Source organism: Gopherus flavomarginatus, chromosome 2, assembly GCF_025201925.1.
Source record: "Gopherus flavomarginatus isolate rGopFla2 chromosome 2, rGopFla2.mat.asm, whole genome shotgun sequence".
In the NCBI taxonomy this organism is placed as follows: Eukaryota; Metazoa; Chordata; order Testudines; family Testudinidae; genus Gopherus; species Gopherus flavomarginatus.
Genome location: NC_066618.1, coordinates 37,219,032 through 37,242,285, shown reverse-complemented (window position 1 = coordinate 37,242,285; position 23,254 = coordinate 37,219,032). Strand labels below are relative to the sequence as shown.

The 23,254-nt window shown below is 42.9% G+C and overlaps 1 protein-coding gene across 10 annotated transcripts in view; it reads left to right on the top strand.

Annotated features, from left to right (window-relative positions):
• Positions 1 to 3,521: 3,521 nt before the first annotated feature.
• Positions 3,522 to 23,254, top strand: part of KIAA1217 (KIAA1217 ortholog) — a 531,277-nt gene continuing 511,544 nt past the window's right edge. For 3 of the 10 annotated variants that reach the window (XR_007772456.1, XR_007772455.1, XM_050938991.1), the window contains exon 1: positions 3,522 to 3,663. Coding sequence is in view for 8 of the 10 variants with exons in the window: in XM_050938991.1 (XP_050794948.1) it covers positions 3,567 to 3,663 (97 nt within the window). In the remaining 2 variants the exon portion in view is untranslated. The remainder of the gene's footprint in view (positions 3,664 to 23,254) is intronic. The other 7 variants (XM_050938987.1, XM_050938986.1, XM_050938998.1 and 4 more) reach the window with 5 other exon arrangements.

The window sequence follows — 23,254 nt, the reverse complement described above, 5'->3', positions numbered from 1 at the left end:
TTATTCCTCTTATAAGTATCTACAGTAGAATTTTACTAACTTGTATCAATGTCTGGGACACCCATTGTAAATTAATGAATTTTGCAAGTTAGCAACTATGGGACAAATCTAAGTACCACACAAGTCAATTGCAAAACTCCATTGGGATCAGAATTTGGCCTAAGGGCTCCATCATGTAAGATGCCAAACACCTGCAAATTCCATTAACATCAGCGGGAGTTCATCACAAATGTAGGCACTAAGAAAATGAAATATGGCATCATAAACTGTACTTTGTACATGTAATTTTCGCAATTGTGATTTAGTTTGTTGGTTTGTGTTTAAAGACATTGCAGACTATTGAATAGGGCTCTACACTGGGAGTCGGGATGGGTTCTGCCACTGACCTGTGTGATCTTGGACAAGCTACTTCACTCTCTATGCTTCTGTTTCCCCTCTAACTCTTTGTCTGTCTAGCTCTTCAGGGAAGGAATTCTTTTTACTGTGTGTATGTACAGTGCCAGCACAATGGAGTCACAATCTTAGTTTCAGTCTCTAGGCATTACTATAACAGAGATAATATAATACTGGCATAGTACTAAATGCAGTGTATCATACTTTGCAAAAATGAACTGCTGGGGACTGGTCCTTGAAATATCTGATGTTATATCTAAGTGGAGGGCAAACACCACATTTTTTTGGATTATTAAATGTGCAGTTTAGCAAAATATAAATTAACAATGTTTTGTTGTAGTTCTAAATTCATGTTTAAATATCATTATTCAATTTCATAGATTTTACTTTAGCATAGTCATAAACTATATGAACAAATTAGCTGCATATTATAAAAGACTAGAGTGTCCAGTTTGTTGAGAGATATTTGTTGATATGGGGCAGAGGGTGCCAATTAGGAAGGAAGGCAGAGTTTCTAGTTGTCCTTATTTTAGAACATGAGCTTTGTCTGTACATTTTTAAAAGAACTTGTCACTCTAATATTAGGGATTTAAAATATTTCCTATCTTTCCTCTACCCACCAATGCCCCTTTATCCCTCAGAGCTCAATTAGTACTTACAACATTTTTAGCTCCTGCAGGAGATATTGCTGGTTTTGAAAAAATCTATCTTCAATATGGTACTATGTAGGCCATGGGCAATGTCAAGGGGCTTTTAAAAAAACAAAAGGGGAAAAAGCAATGGGGAGAATTTACTTTACCCCTTAACATTCAGTTTTTCCAGGTAAGGGTAAATATTGATTTAAAAAAAAACAGAGTAAACAAACTTGTGTTTGCAGTATTTTCTATGGGTTAATGCAGGTAAAATTAATCCAGGATCCTATACTATTCCAGCACTCTTTGTTTAGTGTGATTCCTGCTTAAGGTGCTTTTCAGAACTTTGATTTACTCATAGAGGTTCTTATCCTGCAAACATTTATGTATATGCTTCATTTTACTTCTGTGAGTAGGTCTCTTGAAGAAGATGGCCATGTCTACACGGGGAAAATACAGCGGGTTAGAAACTATATTAACTAACTGGTTCAAATTAACTTAATACTATTCTGCCCTTACTGTAGACAAGGAGGGTAATATTTAAAAATGTTATCAAAAGTGCAGTCAGGGACAGACTTACTTAAATATGTTAGCTTGTCATGGTGATCATGAATTTGGCTATCAGCAGAAGGTGATACATTATTTAATATTATGCTAATAAAAATGTGTTCTAACATGATATATTTACCAGTGCAGATGCTGCCAATGGAATTAAGATCAAACGCGCATAACTGCTTGAGGGATCCAGGCCATAGAACTGACATGGTTGAAGTACTCAGTGTAGCTTTATTTAGTTCACATGATATTTTAGAGATTTTTTTTAATATTTTAAAGATTAGCTGAGTGACTTACAAACCAGTGAGGGTAATCGAAGTATTGGTAGGCAGCAGCAGCATACAATGAAACCAGCATGAACATTTTACAGGAAAATTCACGGGGGCTTCTAGGTGACTGCAGAGCTTGTAATTGAGGAAAGAAATTGACAGGCTGCTTCTGCTCTGATACTGCAGATTTTTAGGACTCAAATGATGCCTCCTTTACCTTTCTATCATTAACTTGCCTACAGAATAACGCATGTTCCCAGGCTATAAGGAAGGGCAAGGTTCAGCAACTACTGAAAGATGAGAGGCACAGAAGACAAGAATGTTAGGAAAATGGGAACTACGATATTACCTGATCCTGCATTCCCTACTTAGCCAGATAGCCCTTTGCAGCCAGGGGGACGTAGCTTCCGAGGATTCTGCATGTAGCATCACAAGACTGTTCCGAAACAACAAGGGGGAAAAAAGGGGAGTGGCAAGTGCCAACTTTAATGACTCAAGTGCCTTCAGCATCATCACAGTCCGGCCTTTCGAATACTGTCCAGTGGGGGCATCCCGAAGGGCTTGGTTTTGTTTCGGAAGGAGTCTCCGCGAGGCACTCTTTTAGCTGTGTAAACGCACATGCACTAAACCCCCCAAACGAACCCAGTGTACTGGGTCGCACGAAGAGAATGGAAAATGCAAACAGTGGTAACTCGGCGAGGAGGCAGGAAAGGTCTCGCCCCCTCTTCCCCCCAAAACAGACAAATCTCAGGCCAAACAGCAGCCCCCTCCCCGGTATCTGTTCACAACGGGAAGCAAAGGCCGAGTCTCTTTACAGCCCTTTAAACCTCTACCCCTTAAAGTACCTATCTGCTCAGAAACTGTCTTTTCAGGGTGAAAGCTGGTGCTGTCAGAGGCTCCACGTCTGTGTGATTTTCCATATGAGCTGCTGGCTGGCCCCGGCCACCCGACCCCTGTGGGAGCCAAACGTTTGAAATGTTCTGGGCTTTGTCTGGTCCCAAAGGGCCCGGTCAGCCCCGGCGGGGGCCCCGAACCTGCGAGGGCTGAGAGCGCGGCGGGCAGGGCCCCTGGTGACTTGCAGCGGCTGCGAACGATCTCGCACCTGAATTCGGGGGCAGCCGCTGATACAGACGCAGCCCGTTGTGCGCCAGTGAGCGTCCCAAGACGCACCTTGAGGGAATGAGCCCCACCCGCCCGTCCGCGAAGCTGGTCCTGCACAAGGCGTCAGCTCCCCTGACGGGGGCTCGGAATCCCCACACCCAGGCCAGTGCCCGGCCCCCCGAGCCAGCACCTTGGCTCCTGCAGCGGCAGCTCCCCCCGCGGTGAGGGTGGGGATGGCGGTGACGCAATGACTGCAGTCCCGGGGAGAGCTGCGGAGCGGCCCGGGCGAGCGGAGTGCGCGCCCCGGCGAGCGGGAGAGGGAGGGGCGGCCGGAGCTTCCTCCAGCCGGAGCGCTCGCCGCTCGGCCCCTCCCGCCGCGCCGCCTGCCGGGAGGGCTCCGCGCCGCTCCCGCCTGCAGGTGAATTGAAAGTCGTCGGTGGCTGGGAGAGAAGGACCCGGGCTGCCAGGCTTGCTGCAGATCTGGCACCGGCTGGGGCAGGCGGAGCGCACAGCCCGCTCCCAGCAGGGCGCTCCCCCTCTCCAGTCCGCGCAGCGCCGGTGCCGCCGCTCCCTACAGTGGCGCACCCTGAGCCCGAGCCGCTCCGCTGCCCGGGGCATGTCTGCAGCGCAGGGAGTCCCGCTAGCCAGAGTGCAGCCGCCGCCCGCCCAGAGGCTCCCCAGCGCGGCAGGGGGAGGCAGCTGCCAGCCGCCAAGTAAGTAGCCCCGAAAGTTTGCGCTTGGTCCCCCTCCCCGTTCCTCACATCTCCGGGGCTGGCGGGTCGGCAGAAGGGGCGCAGCGGGCGGGAGAAGAGCATCCCCGCCCCGGCAGAGCGCGGTGTGAGGGGAGTGTCCCCCCCCGGACCCAGCAGTGGGGGGAGTCCCTGGGGCAGGTGACCTTGGGGTGCTCCAAGTCCGGGTCTGGGGCCAGGCGAGCCCCGCAGCTAGGGGCGTCTCTCTGCCGAGCTCGCTGGATTGGCGCGGCGCCTGGGCGGGAGTCCGCTCAGTGTGGGGCAGCTGTCTTGGCCAAGCCCTTCAGCAGGGCTCCAGCCCCGGAAAGTCCCCGCTGGGCGGCTCCTGTGGCCCAGGCGCCGGGATTTGAGCCTCTGCCTGCGGCTTAGCGGTGCTGTTAAACTGACCAAACTTCGGAGGGGAAGACTTCAAAGCTGCTACTTGCCCCACGGCTAAGTGCTGAGATCCGCAGGGGATCCCGCGCCGCAGGGGGCTAGGGCAGTCTGCTTTCCCCAACTTTGCTCCCTGACTGAGGAAGGAGACGAGTGAGTGGTAGGAAATGTAGCGTGTAGTTATAACCAGGCTTTTTGAGAAAGAGTTAATTAGTTACCCATGAGAATGGAAAACGATTTAGTCATTGTGGTCAGGCTTAGATCAAGCTGTTCCTGAGAACTGAAGAGTCAGGCTACTTTTTATATGCACGCAAGCTTAAATAGCTTTCCTCCTTTGTAAAAGTAGATTGACTGCGGTTACATCTTAAATGTTGCAAAAAATGACAGTTTTCCAACTACATGTAAAGGAGAAGGTTGTATTGCATGCATTGACCATCGTTGGAAGGCTTTGTAATCATAACTTCTGCGTTTTATAAAATATTTTTTCATATATACGTAAGGAACAAACTTCATTTTGAAATTCAGAGGAGCTCTCAGAATAGTGAGCAAGGCTTTCTTTCAATAACCCCAGGATTTGGTGGCTTCAAGCCTTGACTAGATGGTTGTTTGGTATTTAGTTTCTCTGAGGGAGGAAAAGTCTTTTTAGGGTAGTGTGCAGATTTGAGTGGCTGTCTCTCTGTATAAGCAGAAGTAGGTTCTTCTACTACTGACTGCTAACATTTAACTGAATCTTCAGCTGCTCCTATTGAAGTTAATGAGAGTTTTGCCATTAACCTGAATGGAAGCAGAATTGGAACCTTCTTTGTGTGGTACAGGTTATCTGTGATTCATAGTCATGGATATGGGTGGTGCTACATAATTTTAAAATGTACTTTCCATAGTTAAATTTCATGTTCTCAACTTCGCCTTTGTATGGGTGGGTGTGTGGGTATTTAAAGAATCAACTCTTGTTTTCTTGCACTTTTTCCTTCATAGTTAAACATATATGCTCAAAAAATAATACGAGTTTTGAATGCTGTACAGAAGCACTACAGATTAATTACTGGATGATTACTCTCATATCTGAGGACATTCAAGAGGTTCACTGTTTCCTCGCTCCAGGTACACTTACTTAGTATTCATATTTGCATTAGCAAAAGTGTAATGAGAATAGTAGTCAAAATAAAAACATTGAACAATATGAGACATCTGGGGACAAGAATTAAAACCACATTATTTGTCATTCTTCTGACCTCATGAACCCATGTAAAATAAAATACAGTGACTGTTAGTCTACCACACAGAATTGGGTATTATCTTTGTTCTCTGATCAAACCATGTCTTTAAGAGCCACATTTTTATATCCAGTGACCAAGCCAGGGAACATTGGCTAAATACTGTAACTTTTTGTACTCTGAGTTTATCAAGAAAGTAGAACTTAATAAAAAATAATTACAGATTTAGTTTACCTTCATTTTCTGGTCACTGAGTAAGTATGGTCCTCAAGAGGAGTCCTAATATAGGCCCTGATCCTGCAAAGATTTATGTACCTGCACAACTGTACTCCTGAAACTAGTCTCATTGTACATGTGCTTACATGTTAAGGTTAAGCACCTGTATAAGTCTCTTCAGGATTGCGACATGTTGGGTCTGATCTTGGGTTCTCTGCATAACAGAACTCTTCAAATGAATGGGCCCAAAGTTTGTATACTTTGTTAGATCCCTATTGAAGCTCCTGGTTTTCCACCAAGCTTTACCAGCAGATCATTACCACTGAGTATTTTTAATGTCACTATGCCTGAAAATATGTCCTGACTTTGCATTGCTGATGAATTATTTAAAAACTGTTTTGCTAATTTGTTGTACATTAAACTGGCTACATGTTCTAGACGATTTCAAATTACAATCCAGACAGCCTTCAAGCAAAAGTAGTAGATGTTAGAATTTCTTCAGTTTTCCAGCACATCAGTGGATCTTTGCCATTATATGTATTACGTATTTCTCTTAATCCTTTTTCTCTTTGTAAAACAGGTCTTTTTCTGAAAAGCAAGCTTGCTTTTACTGTGTCCCTCACCTGAAATCATAACATTCTGTTTATTACTTTACAGTAAATTGCTGTGTTATGTCACAAACATAACTAATTATGTCTTGAGGATTAAGCAGTCGGAACAGATGACTTCCGGAAAAATAAATCTATTTTAATGCATATATTCCTGAGCAATGAAAGAAAACTTTATATGACATAAAGAGAATTAGTTCTATATAGAACAATTTAATTTATTTCAGTGTGAATTTAGTGCTCCTGGCGGGTGGGAGGCATAGCTCAGTGATTTGAACATTGGCTAAATGCAGGATTGTGAGTTCAATCCTTGAGGGGGCCAAAATCTGTCAGGGATGGTACTTGGTCCTGCTAGTGAAAGCAGGGGGCTAGAATTGATGAACTTTTAAGGTCCCTTCCAGTTCTATAAGATAGGTATATCTCCATATATTTTATATATGGCCAGCCCTGGAGACTGCAGTCTTCTGTCCACATAACAGACATAGCATAGACAATGGCATTGCTAGGGGGGGGATACAGGTTGCTGTTGATGGTGCTTGGGCCATTGCAAACATATTCTGCTGGAAGCTAGCTCTTTCCTCTGCTGAGCACCTAGTGAGGCTTCTGATTGAAGAAAATGGGACAGTTCTCTGTTGTGAAGAAGCAGTGTGGTTCAGTGGATTAACCATAAAATTGAGAGCAAGAGGCTCTACCTGCTCTACTTCTAGTTCTGACCCTGAATCTGGTTGTTCTTGGTTAAGTGACCACCTTTTCTCTTCTTTAGTTCTGTGTTCTTGGTGGACAGGATTTCAGCTTGGGAAGGAAAATTGTATTACAGGCCCATCTCAAATTTCTAACTCCAGCTCTGGTGAAAAGAGAGTTCCTTCTCTGCTAAGACTATTCAAAAGAGTGATAGCCATACCTGTTTCCTGGAAACTGAACTGAAATCATCCAAATCATTTCACCCAGGCTTTCAGACAGCCATGCGACAGTAACTGTTTTCACTTATTAACAGCCTGGGATGAATTTGAATCCCTAACTAGAGATGAAAGCCTTTTTAACCCACTACATTCCTTTGAGCCATCCACTCTCCTTAAACTGAACATTTTCAGTTTTCCAAGAGGCATCAGTGTTTCTTTAAGAACAGGTAATTTATTTTCTGCATAATTAAGTGTGTTTTACTTTGATAACAGGAAATGGTGCTCTGATGATTTCAGCAACTATGAACATCCTTCTAACTAAACAAAAGTTAAGTTAATATTCTAGGCCTTGATCCTATATAGACTTACAAACATGCTTAAGTTTGAGCATATGTGTAAGTCTTTGCAGGATCTGGGTCTTAGGGCTCTGCAGGTGTCTAGTGAAAACCTGTAATGTTTTCTATCCAGCATGGGGTGAATTGAGCAGCTAGGATTTGTTTGAATTATTTTGTGTAGGTCACAGAATGCAGAAGTTAACTGTTAAAAATCTATGTATTTTAAAAAAATATGAAATATTAGCTTAAGTGTCAAAGCTTTCTCATATAATGTGACCTGTGTATTCATCACCTGCCATATGAAAAACTCTTATTTGGATCTCTCTCTAATGAAGCTTTTTTATGTTTTTCTAAAATCATATTCTCTGTTGTGTTTATTTACCTAGAGCCAGAAACTACTGTCAGTCTAGAGCTGCAACTTCCGCTGATGTAAATACAAGTGGTACAGCATACAAATTCAGGGCAACAAGTAGTTCTTAGGTTTCAGAGTAGCAACCGTGTTAGTCTGTATCTGCAAAAAGAACAGGAGTACTTGTGGCACCTTAGAGACTAACATTTATTTCAGCATGAGCTGTCATGAGCTACAGCTCACTTCTTCGGATGCATAGAATGGAACGTGTGTTCCATTCTGTGCATCCGAAGAAGTGAGCTGTAGCTCACAAAAGCTCATGCTGAAATAAATGTGTTAGTCTCTAAGGTGCCACAAGTACTCCTGTTCTTTTTATGTAGTTCTTACTGATTTTAGGGCCAGCTGTTACTTTTCCCAGGCTCCTACTCTGAGATCCATATGTCAGTCTTCCTTTTTGCACACAAGGGGTGAAATCCTGGCCCAGTGAAGTCAATGAGTGTGTTGCCATTGACTTCAAGGGGGAGAGGCATAATTTCACCCAAGGAGTAGCTGCCTCCATGGCACTGTCCCCTATCTCCTTGGACCCTGTGGGGGTCATGTGAGGGTTGGGGATCTGTGTGTGGGACAGGCCTGGAGGGGGCAACCTGGAACATGTATTATCTCTCTACTAACCTTGTGGAGAATATGCTTAAAATTTAATGCAGCTTGAATTGTGTGTGTATCAATTTTGAGCAAAACCCACTCACTCTAGGGGAGAATTATGGGTTACAAGAATGTCAGCACAGCTCCACGGGAACCTTGTCACAGCATGCAGACAGGAGCCATTGGGAACACACAGGGCCACCCCATATATGGCGAGCATGAGAAGGATGAGTAATTTTATATATTTTCGCAAAGTGACATATGGAAGGTAAGGATGTGTGTTGCAGTGTGATCTTTTTTTTTTAATATGAGTATTGGGGGGATAGTACTGTTGAATTAAGTGAACATGCTAAAGAGAGTATCATGATGGCAGTGGGATAAGGCATGGAGTTTGGTATTGTGTTGCATGAATGTTGCTTAAATTTGTGCTATTTTTGTTTTTTAGCGCATGTGAGAGTGGTGGGGGAGAGAGAAAAATATGAAATACATTTTAGCAATTTTAACACTAAGCTGACAAAGGTTTGTGGGTTTTATAATGTTGGAGTTCATGCAAATTTTATCAATAGGGACCTGTGTATAATCAGGTGATGCAACGCCATAAATGGCCACATAATTTACATTTTGCTAAGATGCCATATAAATCTGTGCTGCATAAATTTACAGAAATTGACATTTTCCTGCCACTTTTCCTCTGCTCACCTGGTCTGCCCACTACTTTGCCTTTTGCGTTTCTGGTTTTTCTGTTTCTCCCCACATAGGGAAGCTCAGTAAGTTTCCTGTGTCTATTTTGATGCTACTGCCCTTTAAAGGACAGTACAAGAGGACTGCCAGAGGGAGGTTCTTTCTGACACAGGGAAGCAAAGATGAACTCAACTGGCCCAATGGCTCTTTTCTCATTGGAAGGCAGGCACAAAGAAGTGAAGCACTCTTGTGGGGCTTCACTGTTCCTCACTGTGTACCTGACAAGGAGTAAAGCCCTGCTCTTATTGTATATAGCTTTGGATAGTGCAGCATAGGAGCCCCTCGCTCTGCAAAAATCATGCTCTGATCTTATGTAGCTCAGGAGCTCTGGACAGTAGTGCCTCTTTCAAGCCTTCCTTTCCAGACACAGTATTGCAGCCCTTCTGACCCTCATGCTGATGCGTGCCCCACCTTCCTGTTCCCATGGCTGAACATGCAGTTAAGATGGGCTCCTCTCCTATGGAACTCCTGATCCAGGGAGCAGAGGTATTCCTCTGCTATAGTGCAAATAAATAACATGCATTAATTTATTTTTCAATTTATGATGCATTTTTAGAATTTCAGTAACATTGAAGGTTATTTAATAAGTTAATGCTTGATTAACATGGCCTCATAATTCCCTATTTGCCCTAGAATTCATTGGAGTTGTACTGCATAAATCAAGAGCCTTGTTGCATAATTAAGGTCTAATGTGCAGAATAGTACAGCACTTATTAATTGCTCTAGAAACTAATGAATTGTGCACAGCATCTGGGTCGAACAGTGCTCTTAATAGTGAAATGCAGTAGAGCAGGTTTTTATCATTGATACAGTAACTACCTGATTTTAAAAGCTTTTGCCTACATGTACAAAGTTCTGTTCTATGATTTTGCTATTTTGTGTAACAAGTATGTTGAAGTTTGGCATTATGCTGGCATTGGGTACTTTTGTGTGGGGGGAAAAATCTAAATTTCTACATGGTTTCCTTAAGACCACATACAGTGGAAAACATACAGGCTGTCAAGCTAAGATTAAATGTAAATTACTTCAGTAAGTGATGCACCTTCTTTTGGAAGGCCTGTGTTCTGTCTGGCAAGAGGATGGACTCTGATTTAATAGGTCTTTTCGGTCTCTAACTAGTATAAACCCTGTCTGGATATTACTTTGTAACTTACAATATGTTATGAAAGGTCATGCTGAATTAGCTGTCACATTATATCAGAATCAGCAGAGATGGATTATATATATACTTTAGTTAGTCCAGTGGTATATAATTACTATTTTGGTTGTATCTATTTATTGTAGCTATAGTTGGGGAAAAATTGGTTTGTTTAGAAAAACTACAGCTTTTTTGTTTTTAAATATGTAATGGTTATATTGATTACAATTATAATATATTTTAATCATAGAAATGTGGGGTTGGAAGAGACTTGGATAGGTCATCAAGACCAAGTCCCTGCACTGGACAGGATCAAATAAATCCATCCTAGACCATCCCTGAGAGGTGTTTGTCCAACCTGTTCATAAAACCTCCAGTGCTGTGGATTCCCATTCCAGAGTGTAACTACCCTTGTAGTTAGAAAGTTCTTCCTAGTATCTAACCGAAATCTCCCATGCTGCAGATTAAGCCCATTGCTGCTTGTCCTACATTCAGTGGACATTGAGAACAATCGATAGACTATATTAAACATACACTATCTTGTTACTTTGAAAGAGTTCACTTTTTTTAGGATAATTATAATATATTATTACAATATCACTATATCAAAAGTTGGAGAACGCCCCCCTAGAATCATGAATTATTTGCATTAGTTTTAATGAAAGCTCTGTTCATGGTGAAGTCATCAGGAACAACTGTATCTTGAAGATTCTTATATGGGGGCAAGGTTAACAAGGAGACATAATTGGTTAAGAGCTATATTTTCTTTCCAGTCTGCACTTGCCAGTAGGGCAAGGTCCTGGCCAAATCTTTCAAGCGAATACAAAAATCAGCAGGGGCCAAGAACAGCAGATATAAATAGCTGATATGGAACTAAAGTTCAGCTGTTATGTAGTAGATAGTTAGGTAAAGGCAACTTTGTTTCCATACTTCTGAGACTTGCAAAGAGTCAGAATCTTTTCATTTTGCAAAATTAATGTTTATCACAAAACAACAAAATTGAGCCTATGGTTTTGTGGTTTTGCACAGAGCTGTAATTTTGAAAACACATATGCTTGTTATGTCCACTAAACATTTTTGTGGCCTGTGATCTGGTGGCTGTCCAGGAGAATTTGCTCAGTATTTTGTTTGGGGTTAGGCAAAAGTTTAGTGATGACAAAGATATGTTACAGTGTGCCAGATTAGTTTCCAAGCTTTACTATCCTCCCCCTTCAGTTTTTGTTTCATAGAAAGCAGTAGGGTGTTAACAGAATATAGCTACATGCCCATATGATATTCACTTTTAAAGTTATATAGGTTACCCCCACCTCCAACAACGATACACATTATGGTCCAACTTGAAACGTTAATTTTTTTCCTTTAAAATTTCCGTAAGTGTTCATGGAGTCAATCTTTATTATTATTTAAGTATAACTTAGTAGCTCCCATATGCCTTAATTGAGCTCAGGACCTGATTGCTCTTGGTGCTATACAAATTGGAGATGTAATTTCTGGCTCTTAGGCTGTGTCATAGGGTTGTCAGGAGTCCGGTTTTCAACTGGAATGCCTGGTTGAAAAGGAACCCTGGTGGCTCTGGTCAGCACAACTCATTGGACCATTAAAAGTCCGTCTGGCAATGCAGCAGGGCTAAGGCAGGCTCCCTGCCTGCTGTGGCTCCACAAGCAATGGCATGTCCCACCTCCAACTAGGTGTTGAGGCAGCCAGGGGGCTCTGTGCATGGCCCCCACCCTAAGTGCTGGCTCCACAGCTCCTATTGGCTGGGAACCGCTGCCAATGGGAGCTGATGGGGTGGCGCCTGCAGATGGGGCAGCATGCAGAACTGCCTGGCCACACCTCCACCTAGGAGCCCGAGGGGGAAACATCCTGCTGCTTCCGGTAGCCGCCTGAGGTAAATGCTGCCCAGAGTCCTCACCCCCTCCTCTACCCCTACCCCAGCCTGGAGCACCCTCCTGCACCCCAAACCCCTCATCCTTGTTCCTACATGATAGCCCACATCTTCAGCTGGAACCTTCACCCACCCCTGCCCCAGTCCAGGGCCCCCTTCCACACTCCAAACCCCTTGGCCCGAGCCTGGAGCCCCTTCCTGCACCCCAAAGCCCTCATTCCTGGCTCCATACCAGAGTCCACACTGCTAGCCAGAGCCCTCACCCTCCATGCCCCACCCCATAGCCCCCTCCTGCACCTCAAACCCCTCATCCCCGGCATCATTCCAGAGCCTGCACCCCCAGCTGGAGCCCTCATCCCAACCCCCTACTCCAGCCCAGTGAAAATGAGTGAGTGAGCAGTGGTGGTGGAGAGCGAGCGACTGGGTGTGGGGGTTGAAGTGAGCAGGGATGGGGCCTCAGAGAAGGGATGGGGCTAGAGTTTTCAGTTTTCTGCAGTCAGAAAGTTGGCAACCCTACTGTGTCTGCATTAGAATTTCTCTGAATTTCCCGCTTTTGCTACCACTGGTGAAGCTTCACTACTAGTAGTAACAGCGTGAACAGTAGTATACCTGCACAAAGCAGGTAGATGACATGGCTTTTAAAATGCCTGTGATCACCAGCTGTCTTTCTATGCTAGCGCTCCAGCTATTGCTACTGTTGGTGGAATAGAGGCAATGGTGGGAGATTTTAAGACTAAATCTAATGCAAACAAAGTCTGAGAGAGTCTCTTTGTACGTGTTTTACTCCTGGGGAACACTGCACCAAAAAATTAAAAATTCTGTGAACAATATTTTAAAATTCTGCATATTTTATTTATTAAAATAACACAATATAATCACGCTGGTTTCAATTATTTTAGTAATTTATTTAAACTATAATACAATGGATGAAGAATGGGAGTGGGGAGCATTGGAGGAGATCCCCAACTCTTCCTCTAATAGTAATGTAGCTAGTATTGACCCTTTACTTGTAGTTATTAGTCAGCAAATATGTGCAGCCATATGCTCAGTGTTGCATCATAGGCAACTGAAGAGCAAGCAAGGGCTGGGGACTCAAACTCACAATTTATATTGGTTGCTGACCATCCCCAGAAAAGTCATTAGCAAACAGCTCATGGAGCACATTTTGATAGGAATTTTTTTCAGTCCAAAAATTTAGACCAGTTCTAATCACAAAACCACTATAAGCATTTATAAGGCCACACTGTCCTTTACAATAAGGCTCCTTTACACCAATCTGGCAATGTAAAGGAGCCTTAAAATTTTTACACCTGTTCTATACTTCTGGGGGAATTCACTAAGAACAGTGGGAACAATTCACTAAGGCAGGCTGCTACATTCTGCTCTGTCTGAGGGGACAGAGCCTGCCCCACACCTGCCTCCCCAGAAACACCCTAAAGCGTTGCCGCTCCATGCCAAGTGTGCCACAATAGCAAGGGAGAGGGACAGTGTGTGTCTCTCACTCACACACACACTCGCTCACGCACGACTGCCCAGCCATTCAATCTCAGTGATGATTTATGTCTCTAGCAGCTACTCTGGTTTCCCAAACTGACCTGTCTGCACTGCCTGGGAGGGGTGTGTGGCCACTCTTGCAGCTTCCCTTTGCTTCCCCATCAGAAGTCATTTTTCTGCAGGAAAGCCAAGAAATCTGTGGGGGCCATGAATTCTGCTCACATGCAGTGATGCAGGACTCCCCCAGCATCTACCAATGGAGTCTTGGTCTGAACTGGACCCTCTGGATGCTGCTGTAATATTATTATTTTTATAATGTAAATTATACTCTGTGAAATAACATACTATGTTTATAAGTATATTCTCTGAAACATATTTAGTTAAGATGTTTCATATGATACAATGAATGTGTCAAGCGCAAATTCTCTTCTGTTTTTTTTATATGTATGATGACAGAATGTAATTTAAAATGGCAATGCAGACTTGTTTCTTTTTGGTTTGCTTTGGTCCGAGGTTATTGCACTTTTCTTGTGTTACTGGTAGTTTCATTTCTCCTGTTTTCAAGACTCCTAGCCATTGTGCCTCAAGGTACTGGTTAGTATATACCAAATATTATAGTAATTTTTTACCACGTGTAGAATATCTTAAGGCTTCCACTCATATTTTCCCATCAACGTTCTGGGACTTACTAACCTATGATTTCATGAATGCCTGGTTAGGTGGTTGCAATTGATTGTAACTGATTGTTTTATAGGATGTCCCACTAATTCTCCTGATGATATTTACTTAGCATAAAACTAGGCCTTGACTGCTCAGCGGAGATGAGCTCTGAAGACTACATATTCTTAATAGTGCAGGCCATTCACTGGCTTCTAGTGAGGCAGTGGATTGATTCAAATTCTTTTGCTCATGCATGGGGCAAATCCTGATCCCATCCATCATCTGTGTGGATAGAAGGCCAGATAGAGAGTGGAACTAGCATGTTTTGGAGGAGGAGGCAAGTTGCAGAAGCCTGTGGATGAGATCCACAGCCACTTTCCAAAGATGAGTTGTGCTCCCTTAGTGTACGGGTGTGTTGAATGCAGAGGCGATGGAGGGGGGAATTCATGACATTGTAGTTCCATTGGCCTGACACCTTCTCCAACCCTGTGAAGGGGCACAACAAAGTCAGAGGCTACTGCAACCCTGAGGCTTCAGTAGTGGGAGCAGAATGAGTACTTAACCTTAGTAGCATAGGGTAGGCATTCCACCCCATCCCTTACACAGGCCTCCCCTGTGTATGTCCTGTTTACTTGGGGTGAGTGCAGAAAGCAGGATTTGGCCTTTACGGAACACTGTGCGACTTGTGTGACTTTCAGTCTCCTATTTATGAGACTGTTTTCTCAGTGATCTGAGATCAACACTGTTTTCTGCAGTCAAGGGAATTTTAAAGGTTACTTGGAGCAGGATCACTATGTTCGGGGCAAGAACAGCAGTCTCTTTCTTGCACTGCCTGACAGCATGTATTAGGACTGAATAGTTGCTAGCAGCTTTTAATGAATGACAGTCTAATTTTTCAAGTTTTACTGTTACATGCATTTTTATGGCTCTCATTTTAAAATTTCTGAACAGGCATTGAATGAGTTTAAGATGGTTTAGAATCAGATATGTAAATGTGATTATGTAAATATTAAGACAGTAATACCATTTATCCTTTATTTCTCCTCCATTGGTGGTTATATTTTCCGTGTTAGCAGGAGATAATCCTGAAGGATGACATTATATTGTATTTTTGATGAATTTTTCCTTTGAATGGAAAAACTAGATTGCCCAGTTTTTTACCTTTCTATATGATTCCATATAAAAGATAAAAGTAGTTAATTCATGAACAATTTGAAGAAAGTCTATTATAGATAATAAAGTACTTCAGTAAAAACAAGTTAATGTTTTTATATGTTTATATAAAAGAAGGGATGGCTACAGTATTGTCAAATGGTATTTTACCGTTGAAAGTAATTCTTCTTCACATGATCAAAATAGATTATCTCCTAATCTGTGTGCACAATCAATATACAGATGGAGTTGCTCACAATAAGTGATATACCACACACACACACACTCCTACTTGAAATATAAGTGGGAAGAATGATGCATAAACAGTGCTTTCATTTTTGGGTATGGGGGGAAGGGAACTACTCCCTCCTCTGCTCTTTCATTTTCAGGAATTGAACATTTTAAGAGGCAAGTATTATTTCTGAGCTACTTTTGGCTACCAATCTTGTTATCACTATTAATGAGGTTACTTGAAAGAATCTCAGATACAATTTCCACCCTAAAATCAAGCAATTGACTTCTGTGATTTCATTTCTCTCCATCTTTTTCTTCACCCCACATCTGGTATTTTTGTATATCAGCTTCTCCCTTTTCCTGCTTTCCCTCCCCATATTCTAAGAACAAGCCTTTAGAATTGAACTGACACCTCATTATATTCATGCCTTTTTTTTTTTAGTAGTTGTGCATAGTGTGTACTGCTGACACAGAGCACTTCCTCATGGCCCAGCAGGAGGAGTGCAGAAAAGCATAACTATACTTAACATGGTTCTGTATGTAGCATAGACAGGCCTTTTCTCTACTGGGTCAGAGGGAAATGCCTCATGTTAGCTATACACACTCAGTCAACAGCTTCCTCTTCTGACTAATGTTGGTAACTTGCACTCTTGTGGTGTGTCCCTTGCTGCTCCTGCATACAGCAACATCTGTGCATTGCCCCATACATGCAGGAAGAGACAAGATGCAAGGAATGTGGTTTAATTAGGCCACAACTTTATTGATTTAACTCATCTGGGAACTATCCAGCAATAACATACAAGGCAGATCATCATTTCTTCCCAATCATTTCCACCTGTTTGAATACTGCCATCAACCCCTTCCCCTGCCCCTTTGCTCTTGGTCCCAAGCCTGTTGCTGGGATCCCACCGTCCTCCCATTGTATGAGGGTTAAAGGTCTGGGGAAAAGGGGTTATCTCCTCATTGTACCAGACATTAGAAACCCCAACACCTTTCCCCAGCTTCTTGAAGGGATGCCTTCACTTGAGTACACTTCCAATTCTAGTTTATCAGGGAATCAGACCCTCTGGGGGACACTTGACTCCTAAATTGCAACAGTTTGAACTGTACCTACTGACCTACCCCATCAGATCCCTGAGCTGCTGTGGGGGAAACCCGTTCCACCATGGCAAATTTGGTAGTGAGGATAAAAATTCCTTCACAGACCCCAGAAAAGTGACTAATGCAATGCCCACAGTGGACCAAACAACCTGGTTCCATTCTAATCCCAGGGTTGAGAGCTATACATTCACATGAGGGGTGGCCAGAGGGACAGGGCTTATATACCCTCCCCTAGCTGTTGTGGGGCCAGTAGCTTACCCATGCCCCACCAGCCAGACCATAATATCCGGTGATGGGTCCTCCTCCCACCATAGCCACCTGGGGTTGCGGGGGGAGACCCTTAAACTACACCATTCTCACTCTGGTCCAGACAAGACAAAGACCTCATGCCTTTGAGGTTGGCAATGGTGGTTCAATCTTCCTCTTTAGGAGCCTTGCTGAGAATTTTTTAGATGTGTGTGCACTTGATGCCATATGAGAAGGGAAACGTGCTGTATTGTCCAACACTATAAACATACAGGGAAATTCACAGCACTTAAGAAGCTGGTGTTCTGAGGTGCAAAAGGAAGCTTAAAAATTTAGAACTGAATTTCATTTGATAATCCCTCTAATTTCTTTATTAAAGGACTTTAATTTCTGACTTGGGCTTTCCACCTCATTTTTTGTTTCACATAAAGCGTACACTGGGGAAGGTTCCTTTACGAGGATGAACACATGCTAAAAATTCGTGATAGTCACAAAGGGAGGTGCTCCTAGAGAAGAAGTCCTGCCTTTCTGAGGGACAAAGAATTTGATTACAAGATCAGCTTTTAAAACATTATCATGAGCCTTAATGATTTTAAGATGGTTATATTTTTGTTTTCCTTATACAAACAGACCGTAAAAGGGAAACTGGAACACTCTTTGGCCATCATCCTCTTATTGTGTTTAAAATTAACTGCACCTGCATCATACAAATGTATAACTAATTTCAGTCAATTATATGAGGTAGATATCTACATAGTTACTAGGACCTCTGTTACATGGCAAAATGCTGATATGGGATTTAGTTAAGGAAAAAACAGGACTAATCTGTTGATTGGCATTTGAGAAGGAAAAGGATAAGTAACTATTGAATAACTTGGAAGTTGAATACATTAGAGAGGAGTCAGATGTAAAATAATGGAAAATTTACAGTATAAAGTGAGGGAGGCTTAGGTTGGGCAATTTCTTTTAGACGTCACTGTCTGCAAGTAGAACTAAATCTAGGGAGAGGGCAATAGATGGTAGTTTGTTTTTGCAGTAGCATAATTGATTTAAAGTCTAAAGATTACAATCTAGAGATCTGATGAAGTGGGTATTTACCCACGAAAGCTCATGTTCCTATACGTCTGTTAGTCTATAAGGTGCCACAGGACTCTTTGCTGCTTTTAATCTAGAGACCCAGATTTATATTGTGATAGCTTAGTATTGTCATCTCTCATGGTTTTATCAAGTCTCATATAATATATTGGGTTGTAACTAAAGCACCTGGTGTCAGGTGATTACATGAGAATCTCAACTTTCATTTTTTAAGTTAAGTTTTTTAAACCTCATGGTAACAAAGGAAAGCTTGAAAATAGGATTTGAGTGTATACGCTAAGGGCTCAGAAATCAGGAGGCAAGTTAAAAAATCAAAACAGATTTTAAAAAGTCACTTTCTTTTTTAAACCAAGCTCATGATTTTGAATGCATGGGATTGGTGATACTGAATGCTGCTCCCATAAAAATGTGAAAGAGCAATTAGTAGCAGCAGAAAACAGTGAAGTTCTGTGAATGTCACAGTTTTACCTTAAACATTATTAGGGTTGTCAGCTTCCTGGTTTGGTATTATATTTAATCTATGAACTAATTTGAAAAAAAAAAACAGAAAAAATACAGAAGAAAAATAGGGTCTGGAATTGGGATATGTCAAGTGATTAAAAAATATTGGGAAATCAGCCAGACTGCGTCAGTAAGTGCCCTTGGAGAATCTTGACATAAAAGTTATTGGGGTTATATGTGAAGTGTATTTCTGCATAAAGTGTTTTTGTATGAGCAGCGCACCTGAAGGGCAGTTTTCAAAACAGCTCAGAATTTCTCTGCTAATCATATTTTTTTTTATCCAAGATTCTTATTCATAATGAGACTCTGTAGGAAAGTCTTCAAATCAGGGCATCCTTAATGCCTGAGGTTTAACTCATAAGCACTGGTGGTTATATTTCTGTGTGTTTTTCAAACCTTTAGAAACTATCTGACTATCACAGACTCTATTCACTATACAGTTTATGAACAGAGAAACAGACAAGGCATTTCTGTTATAAATTGCACTTTATCTCCAGATCCTTCTTTGTGATTAAAAGCTTGCTTGATATTTTAACTAGCCCTATGAGGTATGTATGCATGAAAATGTTTACTTTTTTTTTTTAAAAAGAATCAAGTGATTATAAAATATTCCTAAGGTATTTAAACTCTTTAGAAACTAGATTCTTTTGTTTCTGACAACACGCTTTGACTTCAAGTTTTCTTCTCAGCTTTATTATTACTACTTATATTTCACTGGTGCCTAGAGGCCCTGGTAAAGAGATTAAGGCCCCATTGTGCTAAGCCAGAGGTGGGCAAACTATAGTCCACAGGCCACATTTGGCCCACGGGACCCTCTTGCCTGGCCCCTGAGCTCCTGGCCCTGGAGGCTACCCCCTGGCCCCTCCCTGGCTGTTCCCTCTCCTCCTCCTCAGTAGCCTCAGCTTGCTCCGCCACCAGCGCAATGCTCTGGGCGGCAGGGCTGTGAGCTCCTGGGGCAGCGCAGCTGCAGAGCCCGGCCTGAGCCAGTGCTCTGTGCTGCATAGTGGTGTGGTTGGCTCCAGCCGGGTGGTGTGGCTGCCTGTCCTGGTGCTCTGGATGGCGCGAGTGTAGCGCCGCCAGCCACTGGTCCTCCAGACAGTGCGGTAAGGGGGCAGGGAGCAGGGGGGGACTGGATAAAGGGCAGAGGAGTTTGGGGTGGTGGTCGGGGGTGTGTGTGGACAGGGGTCAGGGCAGTCAGAGAGCAGTTGAATAGGGGCAGGGGTCCCGGGGGGGCAGTCAGGAAGGAGGGGGGGGTTGGATGGGAGTGACGGGGCAGTTAGGGGCAGGGGTTCTGAGGGAAGTCAGGGAGAAGGAGTGCTTGGATGGGGCAGAGGTTACAGGGGGGCAGTCAGGAATGAGAGGAGGGGTTGGGTGGGGTGGTGGGGGGCAGTCAGTGGCAGTGGAGTCCAGGGGCTGTCAGGGGAGAGGGGGGGTTGGATGGGGCAGGAGTCCCGGGGAGGGGCTGTCGGGGTGAGAAGCAGGAGGGGTCAGATAGGGGGCTGGCCGGGCCATGCCTGGCTGTTTGGGGAGGCACTGTCTCTGCTAACTGGCCCTCCGTACAATTTTGGAAACTCGATGCGGCCCTCAGGCCAAAAAGTTCACTCGCCCCTATGCTAGGCACTGTTATGCACACTCTGATATATACTGAGTCATACACATAGCTACATTTATATAATTACTGATACTTTTACGTTGAATTATATATTTAAGAGTTTCAGTAATTATCTAAGACAAGTATATTATGGACAGATTGGCCCAAGTTCTGTATTCATGTATATTTTATAACCTATTCAATCCCATGGATTTCACTGAGGTTGTAGAGGGTTTAAAACAGTACAATATTGGTCCAAACTACATTAACTTTTCATACAGCTTCCCCTGGGCTCCTTCATTCTGAAACACCTTTCTGTTCCAGACCTGGCCTTTTCTTTACTTTGAAAAGTAGTGTATTTTTGTGAGGTTAGTTAGAGAGTAAATGGAGACTAGTAAACTCGCTCTGCCGTTGCTTGTATATTTGACCTCTTGTCTTTTGAGATTAAAGGCTACCGCATAAACCCCACTGCACCAAAGCAAAAGATTGATTTACTTCATTAACCACATAACATTTCTACTTTAAAGTTCAAACTAAGTTCATGGTTGTGGTGTCCCCTTGCAATCGTGTCATTTCTAAAACGAGAAATAATTAGCTTAGTAGTACACCAAATAAGTGCATAATTTTTTTCAGAGAAGTTAAAAAAAAATTAGAATAATCAGTGGCAGTAATAGTAAGCCAGTTGCTTTGGTTATATATTTAAAAAAAAGTTTTTAATGTACAGTTTGTTTATTCACTAAACTTTTGTCATACTAGAACTACTAGCATTTTACTGTGAACACTTGGTTACATCTGGTATTTATTGAAACCTGTTGCTTTTTCAGGACCAGCGTGCAGACACAAAACCAAAATCATAAGCAGCTGTTTGTTACTATGACATGACCATAGATAACCTTATACCTCTGTGCTTAAATTTACATAAATAACCATCTGTAAAAAATTCAAGTTAAGAGGGAACAAAGATAATCTTGGTTAGTGTTAATGTGCTAACATTACTGGAACGCATACTGCTGATATTGCACTTGTTACTTCAAAATAAAGTACGTCCTTTTGTGTAAAAATCATACCAATTGCCTCTATTAAAAAAAAATCTCCCTCCCTTTCCATCACGTTTCTATAGTTAATTCAATTTTCAGGTTCCCCTGATAGGTCACTTTCAAAGTTTAATAGGTATCCTTATGAGTTCTCAACAAGAAGAGTAAGTTTTGTGTGTATGCATGTAATATATCATGCAGGTGGTAGTCACTGCACCATAGTTAAATCTAAATTCCAGTTTGCACTGCAAGGGGGTTTCAGCTTCTTTGTTTTGTATGAAAAAATATAGCATGTCCGCCTCAAATGTACAGCATTCTTTGAGTACAGAATGATCTTTTTTGGAGAATTTACCGGAACAGTAGATTCTGCTTATTAGTAACCCCTCAGTTGCCAGCAAAAAGTTGCTGTTATCCAGCTCTTGCTAATAAGCGGAAGGCAGGTTTATGAGGCAGCAGCCAGGGAAGAAAACACTGGGATGTTTCTTCCCTGGCTGCAGCCCTACAAATCTGCCTACAGGGAGAGGGAACTGCAGCCCAGGAGCCTGAGCTTTCTGTGCAGAGCAGAAGCTGGGGCCTCTGCACCGTACGCTCTCACTGTGCTCTTTGAGTGTCGTGGCTCAGCGTGCCTCAGTACTTTCTTCCCTAAGTGCAGCTCCTCTGGCAGAAGTGTAGCCCAGGGAGCACTACCATGTACTGTGCAGCTCTGGCTTCTGGGCTGCAGCCCCAGTTCCCACTACTGCCCTGGCCACAGCATCCCCTTCTCTCCCCCCCCCAGCCCGCAGGTCCGATCTCGTGTGCGGTCCTTGTACATAGTGACAGGTAGGTTTCTGGGACTTCAGGCAGGGAAGGCACATCCCAGCACTTCTTTCCCTGGCTGCAGCCTTGCAAACCTGCCTGCAGGTGGGGGGTGTCTGTCCCTCTCTCACTTTCAAAAAAAACAACAAAAAAAAAAAAACCAAAAAAAGTGAATAAGTGGCATGCCCTTGCCAATATCTTAAATCTTATTAACATGAAAGACAATGGGAAGAGATTGGTTCCTGGCAAAATGTTGCTATTAAATAGAATCTTCTGTAGCTGCATTAATTAATTTCAGTTAGAGAATTTTAGAATGGACTATTTAGAAATTTAGCCTTTGTGTCACTTTTCTGACTCAGATGATCTTAACAGTGGAGTATCTCAGACACATCAAACTTTCTAGATTAAAATTAATTGAAATATTGTGTATAGGCTATACCTGAAAAAATTGTACTGTAATATAATTATTTATAAATTAGTTTAATCTGATATTTATGATTATGTAGGCTACAGTCAGTCTCAGGTGAACAGTTTAGGTAACACTTAAGGGGAGCAATTATGACCTCAGAAATTACTCCGCCAATTGCTAACCTTCCTCTACAGCTAATTTATATGCAAAAATTGTATTGATTTGTAATGACTCAGTAGTATGGACATGCATCAGTGATTCTAGCTGATAGATTACTTGGCTCAATTGTCACTGCTCTCTGAAGATTCCGTGGCTGGATCAGTGCTTTTGAAAGGCTCTCCATGGCACTGCTGCCTTGGCTTCACTGTTCACTGAGGCAGTACTGGTGGGGAATTGGGGCAGAGAATGCCATTAAAGCACAGAGACATTGGGACTCAAGCCCAGATTTTTAAAGCTATTTAGGCTTTGCTGTGCTTAGCTTCCCAACACTTACCAGTTTTAGGAGCCTAAGTCTTATTTTCAAAAGGAAAATCTTACTCTTAAATGCCTAAATCCCTTAGGCTTTGTGACACTGAGGCTATGTCTACACTATAGCTGGGATCTGAGATCGATCCACTGGTGGTCAATTTAGCAGGTCTGGTGAAGACCCACCAAATCGACGACAGATTGCTCTCCAGTCGACCCCTGTACTTTACCCCCCAATGATAAGAGCAAGGCAAGTTGGCGGGAGAGTTTCTCCCGGAGACCTCGTGGTAACTTGATCTAAGGTACGTCCATAGGCGGCAGGTTATATATGTTTGTGGTGCTCGAGCACCAGGAATATTCTGGGCTGGGGGCCCTGCTC